The sequence below is a fragment of the Lepidochelys kempii genome, chromosome 1 (genome assembly GCF_965140265.1).
Source record: "Lepidochelys kempii isolate rLepKem1 chromosome 1, rLepKem1.hap2, whole genome shotgun sequence".
NCBI lineage: Eukaryota > Metazoa > Chordata > Testudines > Cheloniidae > Lepidochelys > Lepidochelys kempii.
This window is the reverse complement of record NC_133256.1, coordinates 220,675,447-220,688,521: the sequence shown is the minus strand read 5'-3', so window position 1 is coordinate 220,688,521 and position 13,075 is coordinate 220,675,447. Positions and strand designations below refer to the sequence as shown.

The 13,075-nt window shown below is 46.0% G+C and overlaps 1 protein-coding gene across 2 annotated transcripts in view; it reads right to left on the bottom strand.

The window, feature by feature from the left end:
* Window positions 1-12,640, bottom strand: part of CD9 (CD9 molecule) — a 32,685-nt gene extending 20,045 nt beyond the window's left edge. The window contains exon 1 of one of the 2 annotated variants that reach the window (XM_073315059.1): window positions 12,445-12,640. In XM_073315059.1, the coding sequence (XP_073171160.1) occupies window positions 12,445-12,510 (66 nt within the window). In that variant the 5' untranslated portion in view covers window positions 12,511-12,640. Of the gene's footprint in view, window positions 1-307; window positions 329-12,444 lie in introns of those variants that run through there. The other variant, XM_073315070.1, reaches the window with a different exon arrangement.
* Between the last annotated feature and the right edge of the window lie 435 nt (window positions 12,641-13,075).

Genomic DNA, 13,075 nt, shown 5'->3' with positions numbered 1-13,075 from the left:
ACTAAGCCTAAACAATAAGCCTATAATTTAAGCTTGTTACTTGGTGCACATAAAACACATTGTCAATCAGTTCCACTGTTTCCTCTGTATAAAGTCAGTTACTTCTCCTTTGTTTGTTTGGGTTTTTGCGTATAGCAACAGGAGAGAGAAAAGAAGCATTGTTCTTGCCTTTAAAAAAAGAAAATTCAACTGTTAACCCTCCCAAAATTGACAGGTTAAATCTAGAGACGGTATAGAAACCCAAAGTTAACTTTTTAAACATAATATATTTAATTCTTCAATTAACTTAAATTGAAATCCACTGTACCTGCAAAACTTGGACAGATCCTGTTATGGGAACAGGCCTGTCATAGACACTGTGTCAAACCTAAACAAAAACAGGAGTTAAACTGATATCCAACTTGATGGCTGAAAAAGAATTCTAATCCCTAAAGAGGGCACTAGTAATGGCAGAAACTTGACATTTTAGAGTTCTCTTCTTTGTCATTTGTATTAAGGCTGCTAAGCATCCAATTGCTTCCTCCAAAATCCATCCCTAGTCATCTTTCACTTCTTACAACAGCAGCTTTGTCCTCCAGAACTTGCATTACTCCTCAATCCATTTTACTACAGCTAAATTGTTTTCCTTGCATGTTACTCTTACTACATCACCCCTCTTCTTAATCCCTGCACTGGCTTCCAGTCATTTTCTGTATCAAATGTAAACCCCCCTTTGTTGCTTTCCAGGCTGTGCTTCTGTATATGTATTCTTGTCTCCTACTGTGGCCCACAACATGCCCTTTCTTCTCCCAGTTGCATGCACCTTGACACACTCCTAGCCTCCACTTCCTTCCTGCATCAGTGTCCCTGTGTAACCTCAGTCTTAGAAATTCCTCCTCTGAGCTCACCTCAGTTCTGTTAGCTTTCCAATGCTGAGTACCACTTTATTATTCCTGTAAGGCCCCGCTCCCACGAACTCTTTGTTTTGTTTAAATTTATATATTTTACACACCCACACGCTATAGTGCGCACAAAGGTTATCATGGTATTTACTGTTTTGACTCTAATCCAGTTTGACACTGCTTTTTTGCTCCTTTACCATGCATAGCCATCCTGGATTTTCAACTTATTTGGACCAGAGTCCCAGACCTGCGTTATTTTTTCCTGTAGAAAACCCATGTACACCTATAATGTTCCAGAGTGGAGTTACTAGATAACTGGGTTTTGACAGAACAGATTATTCTGGACAACCAATCTTGAGGAAGATAAGATTGGGTGGGGGAGGGGGGGTGAGAGGGAAGAATAGCTCCATGACCGAGCTGGATGTTAGATGAAAGTTATAAATCTGAGATGGTATACAAACTATTTTCACCTCTCCTTGAAAACACTTTGTATTTGAAACTTTGCTAATGAGGCCTTATGTTTTTAAGGAAAGTGTTATGTTAATTGAACAAGGAGATATCAGGGTATAAAAAATTTTACTTATTCCAAGTTTTATTCATTTATCTTGTGCAAGAACAAGTATACTATGTTAGGAGGTCAGGCAATTCGTTTTGGAGTTAATCACTGAAGTCGTTTGAGCCTCTTGGATCTCCAATGAAGGATTTAAGTTCAGAAGAGATCTCCTGGTCTTGAGAAGGGCATGACCTTCACAGGCACAGGTTGTGAGGGTCAGATAGGTACAAGAAACACAGACACATACAGCGGAGCCTGTGAGCTTTTGGACAGAGGCAACTCCGGTTCCAGAAGCTCAAAGATATCCTAAAAGTAAGGTCTCAAGGTTGGCAGATGATGTTTAGATGGGTTAGTTAAGTGCAGTTTCTTCCTTAGAGCTTGCAAGGTATACAGAATTTACTTGTGGGCCTTCTGTATTTGCTGCTACAGAACCAAGCTCCACGATGACCATTACCGACCTCTCCACTACCTCAATCACATGCAGACTATGGAGCTTGTCACTCCATAGGCACCGCCTGCATAAGATCTATGATTCAAAGAACTTACCAACTCTGAAGAAACCTGTGTAATTAATTTAAAAGTTTTACAAGTCGTAACTCCTGTTTAAAAGCTTGACATATGCTGACAAAGTGGCTAGGTTACATTTTATGAGAGGGATAAGGGAGCACTCCACTCAAAATTGCATCTGATTACCTTATAGAAGAAAAAGAAATCTAAGAGTAAATCTCCACCTTTTGTTCCACCCCATCATCAGCAAGAGTGTGTTATAAGTTATTGTACCCTATGACGGCAAGGGCCCAGAAGTGGATTTTACTTTTCAATTTGCAGGTGACAAAATTAGTTCTTCCAATCTCTTCAAAAACGACAGAGTTCCACAGATGTGGAACAGCTTCTGAAAAATCTGTCTGAGACTACGTTTACGCTACAGAGCCTACCCCAGCATAACTAGGTCAGCACAGTTATCGTCCCTACAGAGCCTACACAAACAAATGGGGGTTGTCTGTCAAGGTAGGAACACCACCTCCCTGAATGATGTTAGCTGTGTTGACAGAAGCCCTCTTCCACCAACACAGCTGTCTTTTAAACTGGGGGATTTGTCGGCATAGCTAGGTCAGTCACAGGTGCAGTTATTGCACACCCTTCACTGACGCAGCATACCAGTATTACTTTAAGTGTAGACCAAGCCTCGTGTGTGCAAATCTCCATCCAGGGGTTGAAAGCTCCATTGTTCCAGAGCAAGGGTAGTCAACAGGCGGCCCAAGGGCCAAATCCAAACTGCCAGATGCTTTTGAACAGACCGCAAAATGTTTTTATTTACGTATCATTGTTGTTATTATTTTTGTATTATTTTCTCTGGAGTCTGGACCTTGACCAAGAAATTTGGACCGTGACAAAAAATTATTGATTACCCCTGTTCCAGAGGGACATAGCTGTCGCGTGGGTCATGGACTTGAAATGAAGGACCATCTCACTTTAACCTTTCTGAGCCTCAGTTTCCTCTCCCACCCTTTGTCTGTGGCATCTATTTAGACTGCAAGCTCTCAGAGCAGGGACTGTCCCTTACTATGTGTATGTAGAGGTATTAACATAACATGGCCCCACCCTCTGTTGGAGTTACTGTAATACAAATAATAAACTTGCTGGGATTAATCATGTGCAGGGCTTTTGAAGATAAAGGACTAAAACCTTAAATTAGGCAAATCAACAAGGGACGGAGAGAGCAGACTAGGCTGATGTGTGCCAGAACCCTTGTGATTTACAATGAATGGCAGAGTATAGTGCCCAACAGAAGGTCCATGAGAACTCCTGGGTACTTTCCAATGCCTATGAAAGGTGCGTATGTCTCTGGATAAGTGGGTTTGGGAGGAATGGATCAGGGGAGAGAGGGACCCTTCCACTGTCATTCAGATGGCATTAGAAAGTGGTCATTCTCTATGCGCCTAGGCTCCCTTTTCAAAGCTTATTAAAAGCTCACTGCACTTTGGAGTGCAAAGCCCTAGAGCTGCCAAAATTTGAAATGAATGCCATTTAGTGATATATATTTGATTAAAATCAAATTTGGGAAATTAATCTGGAGGCAAGGGAAGTGAAACTGTAGCAGTCCATTGCAGTCAGTAAAAACCAGAGTATTTCCACAGCTGTGAGCATCGTAGTGCTGCACGTAGGAGGAGAAAGATGGAGGGGAGTTTCAATAATCATTTTTGGCTACTACTTGTCTGTTTTTTCCAGGCATCACTAAATGACCATTCCTCATTTAAGGCTATCCAAAAGCATGCCCTCCCCTCCCCACCTTAAAAATGTGAGTGTAGAGTAAGTCAGTATGGTCCCTCCTCCCCACCTTCAAAACAAGAAAACTACCAAAACATTTACCTCAAACTTTCCACTGGTACAGAAACCAAAACAACCACTACTTCCACATATGCATGCCTATATACTGCCTTGAGCCAAGACCAGACGTGATACTGCAAAGCATGTAGAAAGAAGTTTTGAGATTATTATGAGCAATTTAGGAACATGTCTGGTTTTGAACAGACTAAAACTGCTGGCTCACTATAGACAAGAAAAGAAAATCACGGATAAGAAAAATCAAATAAGGGTTTTGAATGGACTGAGATTGAGCCTTAGTAAAGGCATCACTATCCACAGCAGTATGACTTTCCAAGCTTCTGAGATGCATAATGCATATCTGGCAATTATAAAAGAGTGAGCAACTGTTTATTACGAACATGGTTAACCCTACTTTGCTTTGAAAATTTATGGGTTGGAAAAAAAGATGTTTTCTTTCTCATTAAGCAAGGTCTAGTTTCAAGAGTGTTATTTGCAAAGTTAATGCAATGCCTACTGTACTGCAACAGCATTTACTGCAATAAAATGGTGTGACATTACCGGGAATTCCTGAACCAAAGCCAAGACTAGTAGCCATTTTACACAAGTTACTATTCAGAAGTCAGTCTACTGATTTTACATTTATTTAAAATTGCAAATTAGAATTAAAACTGCTAGAAATCTAAATATAGATAATTTCACATCAGATTTCTCAGGGCAATATACTGCAATTGTGTTCCTGATTTTCCACAACATTTTACATGGAATTCAAGTAAGTACACTGGAAGTTAACGTATCCGTTCAATTGAACACAAGTAGTATTTTGATTCAGGCTCTACAGCCCATGACTAAGTCAACAGCCTTGACCATTACACAAGGCAGAGAGAAAATATTTTACAAAAATGCTTGGGCTGGTTTGTTTTTTGCTAAATGCCTCTGCTTTGTGAGAATAAATTTTCCCCCACTTATTTGAGTGGCTTAAGGCAGGGGTTCTCAGCCTTTTCCTTTCTGAGGCCCCACCAATGTGCTATAAAAACCTCCATGGCCCGCCGGTGACACAACAGGTATTTTTCCGCATATCCAGTAGATGCAAAGCCAGGGCTGGCATTAGGGCAGGGGCGGGCAAACCTTTTGGCCAGAGGGCCACATCAGGTTTCCAAAATTGTATGGAGGGCTGGTTAGGGGAGGCTGTGTCTCCCTGAATAGCCAGACGTGGCCCAGCCCCCGCCTCGTATCCGACCACCCCGCTTCTCACCCCCTGCCGCCCCCCCCACCCAATCCACCACCCTCTGCTCCCTGACTACCCCTGGGCTCGCCACCCCTGACTGCCCCCTGCTGCCCCATTCAACCCCCCCCTCATTCCTGACTTGCCCCCCAGGACCCCTGCCCCATCCAAGCCCCTTGTTCCCCACCCTCTGACTGCCCCAACCCCTATCCACACACACCCCGACCACTCCCCCCCACACCTATCCAACCCCCCTCAGCCCCCGCACTGCCCAGAGCACTGGGGGCTAGCTTCCCAGGCCAGGAGCTCAGGGGCCAGGCAGGAGGGCCCTGTGGGCCAGATGTGGCCCGCAGGCCATAGTTTGCCCACCTCTGTGTTCGGGGGTAGCAAGCAGGGCAATTGCCCGTGGCCCCACACCACAGGGAGCCCTGAAAAGCTGAGTTGCATGGACTTTGGCGTTAGCCCCACGCAGCTTGGATTCGGCTTTCTGCTCTGAGCCCCAGGGAGTCTAACACCGGTTCTGCTCTCTAGTCTATTTTAGCAACCCCCCTGAAACCTGCTCCCAGCTTCCTAGGGGCTCCCGGACCCCTGGTTGAGAACCATTGCCTTAAGGAAGTCTGTTCTAAATTTGTCAATACACTTTAAAGAGGCTGGCTGTTTTTCATACAATCATAGAAATGCAGGACTGGTAGGGACCTTGAGAAGTCATCAAGTCCAACCCACCGCGCTATGGTACAACAAACAGATGAACTAAGTGCTCTGTCACAAAGTGGATCAGACATACCCTGAAGAAAGGAAGAAGCCTCCAAAGTCTAATCTTACCATTAACCACAGTTTTACTGAAATCATGGCCTCTGTAAACAAGGGTGAGTGAGAGATACAAAATAGTACTTCAGAACAGGGTTGATAGATTTAAGTCACTTGATTATTATTATTTTTTTTTTTAAATTTAGGTCAGGTTGAGTCTTTGTAAAACTAATTTTAGCACGTGCTATTGCAACTTTAGATTAAAATTTATAATGAATTAGAATATACATGTTCTTTTTAAATGCCACTACTAGCAGGGTATGGTCTTTGAATATGCAAGGCTGCTATAAGCAAAAAAACCAAAAAATATTGAAAGTTAAAGCCCTGATGCTGCAAACACTTAAACAGGACTGTAAATTTACTCACACGAGTAGTTCCATTGTCTTTCACAGGAAGTGCTTAAACTTAAGACAGGTTTCAGATCTTGTCTTCACTATGGTGCTAAATTGGTGCCACTGAGATTGATGCAGCAGATTCTGTTTAGTGGGGCTGGTGAAGATGCGATCAGTCGAAGGGAAAGCGCTCTCCCATTGACATAATTAATCCACCTCAGTAAGAGGCGGAAGCTATGTCAATGAGAAAACATCTCCCACCACCTTAAAGTGGTATAAATTGATGTAAGTTATGTTACTCGCGGTGGGTGTGTGCGCGCGGGGTTTTTTTTACACCCCTGAGCGACATAACTTACATTGACTTAAACGATAGTGTAGACAAGGCCTAAGTGAACTTACCATCAGCAACTAACATTAAAAACTCTTGGTGGCATAAAATCTTTACTTCACACAACATTACTTCAGTGTTAACAATGAAGTTATTTGGACATTCAGTACATTAAACTTACGGTGAACATTTTTTATATACAGGACAAAAATTTTAAGAGCCCCTAAGGGCTTCTGAAAAATATCAACTTAAGTTGTTTAGGAACACAAGTCCAACTGACTTCAAACCCTGATGGAGGAGTTTAGCCTAGTCAAAACATGTCAGCTTTTCTGATTTCTGGAAGTGCCATACATCAGAAGGTGGTGATTGTTGCAAATATAGTACTCCCTCTCCCAAGTTATTTTTGGCATCGGTTCCCTCTTTTTAACTCTCCCCCATACTATGCGTTCTCTCTCTCCCCCTCACTTCTTTTCCTCCAACTTCTTTCCTCTCTCACCAATTCCAGCTGCTGTGCTCCCTGGCTCCCCCATCACACTTAAGAGAATTGGTGGCTCCAACTGGTCTGCTCCCAGGTCCTTCCAACACCAGTGCCTGGGCCCCAGGCTGCTCCCTAGCTCCATTCCAAGTAGCCTGTCACTACGCACACGTGGAATTACCCAAGCCCAGATACAGAATTTCAAGACAAACATTTGGCTATGTAAGCTAAGTATTTTTAAGGAGCCAGTCATAAGTGTGGTTAAGGCCACACACCCCACTACACTGCTGAAGAACAGGAATCTATAAGGCCTTATTATCTATATTCAGAGATGCACCAGTTTAACTAAAGGTACAGTTTAAAACCAATTTACAAGCCTAATGTAAACACCAAAATAATGGCAGTAAGAGGTGTGAGCCTCTCAGGAAATTCCCTCACCTGGAGGGAAAAAAAAGGAGAGCATGGTTGAATCACCATCCTCTTCATATCTTTCAGATTGGGTGGGGAAACCCTTGAAAGTTCAATATTCAAAGAGGGAAAGTGCCAGAATGAAACCACACCCTATAATTAGGTGAATAAGCTTAATTAAGTGGCACAGTCATCCTTGAAGTTGTGGGGGGAGGCGGGTAGCTAGCCAAACTGATCCTAGTACAGTCTTTATGAGCTTGATCTCTCATGTGCAAATTTCCTAGGGATTCATAGTCCTCTGCCTGGGTCACAATGCGCCTGTACACCTGTGTTTAAAAACAGAGTATTTAAAACAGCTTTAAGGCAAGGGTACCTCAGTCCAATTCTAAGGTAGATCATATGAAATTGACTGACATTTAACTCAAGACTCCTCATGAGATAAAATTATTTACAGTGGCTGAGAATGATCACTCACTTTCCCCAGCATGCACCCACGCATCCCCCCCTGCGCAAGTTGTGCCCTGTATGAGTGGGCCCTCTTTTAAGAGCTAAGGATTATTAGTTAAGGCTTGTGGAGTTGCTCCAGATTAACTGTTCCTCATTAACTACATGGGGGAACACTCTTTGAATTTGTCTACAGGGGAGGGGAAGTGGAAGTAGCCTACTGTTTACTGCTACCAGTTAACACATCTAAAAACTACAGACGCCCTAGTCTTCTCTGGGAAGTTACCTCATGTTAGCTAACATGAGGTAACAGGAATACGGGTTTTTCCCCTAGTGAAGACAAGGCTAAAGAGCTTACAGTCTACATACTTTTCTTTCCTTTCCCCATTCCCAATTCACTGACACCACCCTAACGCTTTATCTTCTACAAAGCCTGGTAAAATGTAGATCTAGAAGCTAATCTTAAGGGTCAGTAAAGTGGTACTATGCTGTAGCACAGAATGGGGAAGAGCTCCCTGGCTAAGGGCATTTCACTGTAAATACCCTGCCAGTTCTCGTCGCTGATCTCAACTGCTGTGGCAGCACATGCAGAGAGAAGTGCTTACTACCATTTATAGATTTAAACACATGCCTTAAATTGCATGCAAATCACAGAGCATAGCAGCCTGCTGCACTATGAGCAAGTGGAAGTGTAGGAGTAGTTTTACAGAGTAACTTCATGTAGAATCATGCATTCTGGTAATCCAGACTTCAGGTAGACACCATTATGTAAAATACTAGAATTTGAATTCATAATTTGTTTACCAGATTAAATTTTGTTCCCAGCTTCCCATCCTCCAAACCCAAGTTAATGTTTAGTGAATATCAGATGGGGAATCACATTTTACAGTTGAGATATGCAGAGACTCTGAATCCAAATACTTTCAAACTCTCTCTCTCTGCAGGAGATTATAAATCTAGATGTTCCCAATGATCAAGTGTTTTGATTTGGCTAGTTATAGGGCTAGAATTTGTAGTTTGTGCCTGATAAAAATCAGAGATTGTATTCAAGGCCATCTACATAAACAGATTACTAGTGAGGTATATTTTACTGAACACATGTAGTTGTCTTTTCCCTTCTAGTACTGCATTTACTCACAGAGTTCTCTTTTCCAGGTTTCACTATTACTGCTAGTCTGCATGTCATTAAGAATCAAAAAGACACTTCATGGATTTTTGGGCATAGCTTTTTGATGGGAGGAAGGAAAGAGGTGTGAGGTGTTGGCTGAAACTTGATTATTTTTTAAATAATGGATCTTTTTTTTTCCTTTTTGAAAAGAGACAGATCTGGGTACAACTTCCTATACGATTCCCTTTGAGTCACATCTGACCTTATTCCCCACACATTTACAATGAACCTACAGCAGGGTCTATTACCTTCCCTTTGTTGTACTTATGTTTGTTCTAGAGGCCAAGACAGAAGATTCGTATTTAGCAGTGTAAACAGCCAAAATACAGATGTTCTCTGATTGTTTAAATAGAAGCCACAGGGAACGGATATAAAAAGTTTGAGAGGCCACAGCTTCTAAATGATAGTTTCCGGAGATATTGCTTTGCAGTCTACCCTAGCGCTTTGCAGTGCTCCCTGGCTTTCATTTCTGTTGTCTTGCTCTAATAAAATAACTTTGGACTTCCTGGGCACATGGCACTCTGAGAATGCACTGTTAAGTATGTCCCAGAGAGAAGCTGCCAGCTTCAAGTGAAGATTCCACCAGCAAGCAGCATGAGTTTAAACCAGGGGTGGGCAAACTTTTGTATGGAAGGCCGGTTAGGGGAGGCTGTGCCTCCTCAAAAAGCCAGGCATGGCCTGGCCCCCACCCCCTATCCGACTCCCCCCTACTTCTCACCCCCTGACGGCCCCCCAGGGACTCCTGCCCCATCCAACACCCCCTGTCCCACTGCACAGCACAGAGCACCAGGTCAGGCCGCGGCTCTGCAGCTGCGCTGCCGCCCAGAGCATAGGTGCCAACTTTTCCCGGTGCCGGTGGGTGCTCGACCACCCCCCGCCCCAGCCACACCCTGACACCACCCCACCCCATCCCCATTCCAACCCCTTCCCCAGAGTCCCCGCCCCACCTCCATCACCTCCCTGCCCCTATTGGACTCCTTCCCCAAATCCCTGCCCCAGCCCCGCCTCTTACCTGAGTGCACTGCCTTCCCGCTTCTCCCTCTCCCTCCCAGCGCTTGCCACTGGGTAACAGCTGTTTCGCAGCAGCAAGCGCTGGGAGCTAGGGGGAAAAGCGGGAATGCAGCACGCTCAGGGGAGGAGGCAAAGCAGAGGTGAGCTGGGGCGGGGATTTTTCCCCCGGGGGTGCTCCAGCCCCAGAGCACCCATGGAGTTGACACCTATGGGTGGCACAGTGAGCGGAGGCTGCCAGGGAGGGGGAATAGCAGGGGAGGGGTCAGGGGCTCGCCTCCCGGGCCAGGAGCCAGGCAGGAGGGCCCTCCGATCCAGATGTGGTCCGCGGGCCATAGTTTGTCCACCTCTGGTTTAAACTCAAAGGAAACAAATGTCTTAACTGTATGTGTCTGTTACCATGGGAACTTATATATGCCACTGGTTCCCCTCCCCGATGTTAAAAAGCAGGCTACCTGGTATGCTTCTATTACATTTCTGTAGAACTATGGGTAGAAATTGAAGTGAAATTCAATTTTAAAAAATGAACTGAGGCTATTCAATGGGATGAGAAGTCTGGAAACCAATAATATTCATACGTAACAAGGCTGATAAAACATACTAGGTGAGAGGCAAGTTTTCAATGTATAATTGTAGCCAAAAAGGGAAAAAAAAAAAAAAAAGAAGACAGCTTTGATCTGCATACAGAACTCTCTCATGGCAGAGTTACACATGCAGTGTATTTTACACAGCATACATTTTCAAACTAAAACAATACTAGGATTAGGATTTTCTTCAGCAGATACTGAAGATGTCTCTTTAAAAGTATACAATTAAGAAAGGTTAAAGCCTTGGTTCAACATTACAAATCACTTTCTGCTTGTAATCAAATCTACTAGCCTGTGGAAAACGAGTCTCCCAAGGTAAATGGATCATCAATAGTCTGCACTATAGCAAGGAATTTTAAAATCCACTACATGGGATAAGTTTCAGAGTAGCAGCCATGTTAGTCTGTATTCGCAAAAAGAAAAAGGAGTACTTGTCGCACCTTAGAGACGAACAAATTTATTTGAGCATAAGCTTTCGTGAGCTACAGCTCACTTCATCGGATGCATTCAGTGGAAAATACAGTGGGGAGATTTTATATATACAGAGAACTTGAAACAATGGGTGTTACCATACACACTGTAACCAGAGTGATCAGGTAAGGTGAGCTATTACCAGCGGGGGGAGGGGGCGGGGGCTTTTGTAGGGATAATCAAGGTGGGCCATTTCCAGCCATATCTCCCCCCCAACACACACACCCCTCTTTTTCCATTAGGGTTCTACCAGTTTGCTGGCATTCATTTAAAATTCAAGTTCTAGAAGGTCAATTACTTTCTGGGAGTTTGGTTCCCTCCCCCACTCATGCAATTATGTGAAGTTAGCAAATGTCTATGTAAATCACTACCTGGCCTTTTCTCAAATCCAGGCTTGGGAAAAGGTGGCTAAATGGAGCTGACTGGCAGGTACGGTATGTTAAAACTGGACTGTCTGACGTCCCGCAGGCCTTGGGTGAGCCTGCCGCCTGAGTGTTGTGTGTTTATACACTGAAGTGGGCAGGCTGCCAGCGGCTGGCTGCTACCCCACTCGCTGCTCCCCGGGAGCGCTGCCACCCAGCAGCCCCACCCTGGATTATTGGCGCCGCGGCGACTAAGGGAAGGGTGGGGTCGGGGAGGAGAAAAGCAGGGGCCCGAGACACCCCTTGAAGATCCAATACATTCTCCCACTGGAGCACATCTAATGCCCCCCCCCCCGCCCCGCAAGTTTCTCCAGTTCGGCTCCGTTTATAAATGAAAACAAACTGGGGGCTGACCGTGCTCGCACCCTGTGAGACTGGGGGGGGGGGGGCGCAGGAGAAAGAGGGTCCCGTCTCTCCCCAACGGGAAGGGAGAGGAATTGAGAGCGCGAACTGAAGCTGCTCTGGAAGGCGACTCCTCTCCACCGCCACCCGAAGGAGGAGGCGCCCACGCCCGGGGGCACGGCCAAGGTGCGACGCTCCCAACCAGGGCGGCCTGTCCCTGGGGGGGGGGGGGGGGGAGGAAGAGAAGCAGGTTTGCCCGAGCGCCCCGGCAGCAGGGAGTCTTCCCACGTGCCCCTCCCTCCCGTCAGCAGCAGGGAGCGGAGGCTTCCCCGGGCGAGGCTGGGCGCAGCCTGCACTGAGCTGCCACCCGATCGCTCGCCGCGGGGCCGAGCCCGGACGCCGCCCGCTGGGGCGCCCTGCCCGGAGAGCGGCGGCCCTTCCACCCGGGAAGCGCCGGCCCCGCTTGGCTAGCCGGCCCCGGCAGGGAAAAGCCGGAATCCCCCGCGGGCGGGGAAGAGACCGACTCTCCTCTTCCTCTAGGGGGACCCACCGCTGGGGGCACTGACTGCCCCCTCTGGGGGGGGGAGCATGGGTTCACGGCACCATCCTTCCCCCCGCCCCCCCGAGCGGGTTCCTGCCCCAGGGGTGGGGGCGCGCTGGGCTCTTACCCAGAAAATGAAGTTGAAGCCGAAGAGCAGGTACTTGATGCACTTGGTGCCCCCTTTCACTGGCATCTTGCTGGAGGGTCCGGGGCACTGGGCAGCTGCTGTGGGGCTCGGCGGACGGAACGGGACGCAGCGAAGAGACTTTCAAAAGTGCCACTCCTTAAATCCGGGTTTCCGTGGAGCAGTTCCCTGCACCTCCCCCAGGCTGCCCAGCCCAGCCCAGCCCAGCCCCCTTTTCCATTCCTCTGACTGCCCTGCCCCTCTGTACCTACCCTGCCCTCTGGCCAGTCCCCTCCCACTTTCCCTGCCTTGCCTCACTCTGTCTCTCCTCTACCCTTCCCTCCCCTGCACCTGCTTCTCTGCCTAGCCATCTCTACACAACGCTATGCCACCTTTGTGTGCCCTCCTTGTGCTCTTATCCCTGCTCCTCTGCCTTTCCCTGCCTGCAAAAGGGATTTCCCTACCCCCCGCCCCGAATTTCCCCAACCCCAGTTTTCTGAACTAGTTACATGCCAATTTAGTGATTGTTTGGAAATATGAATTGAAATTGAAACATTAATACACACTTTAAAAGCATATACATTGTATGATAAAATACATGTATCTGAAAAAGTATAATAGATTTGAAAAGTAT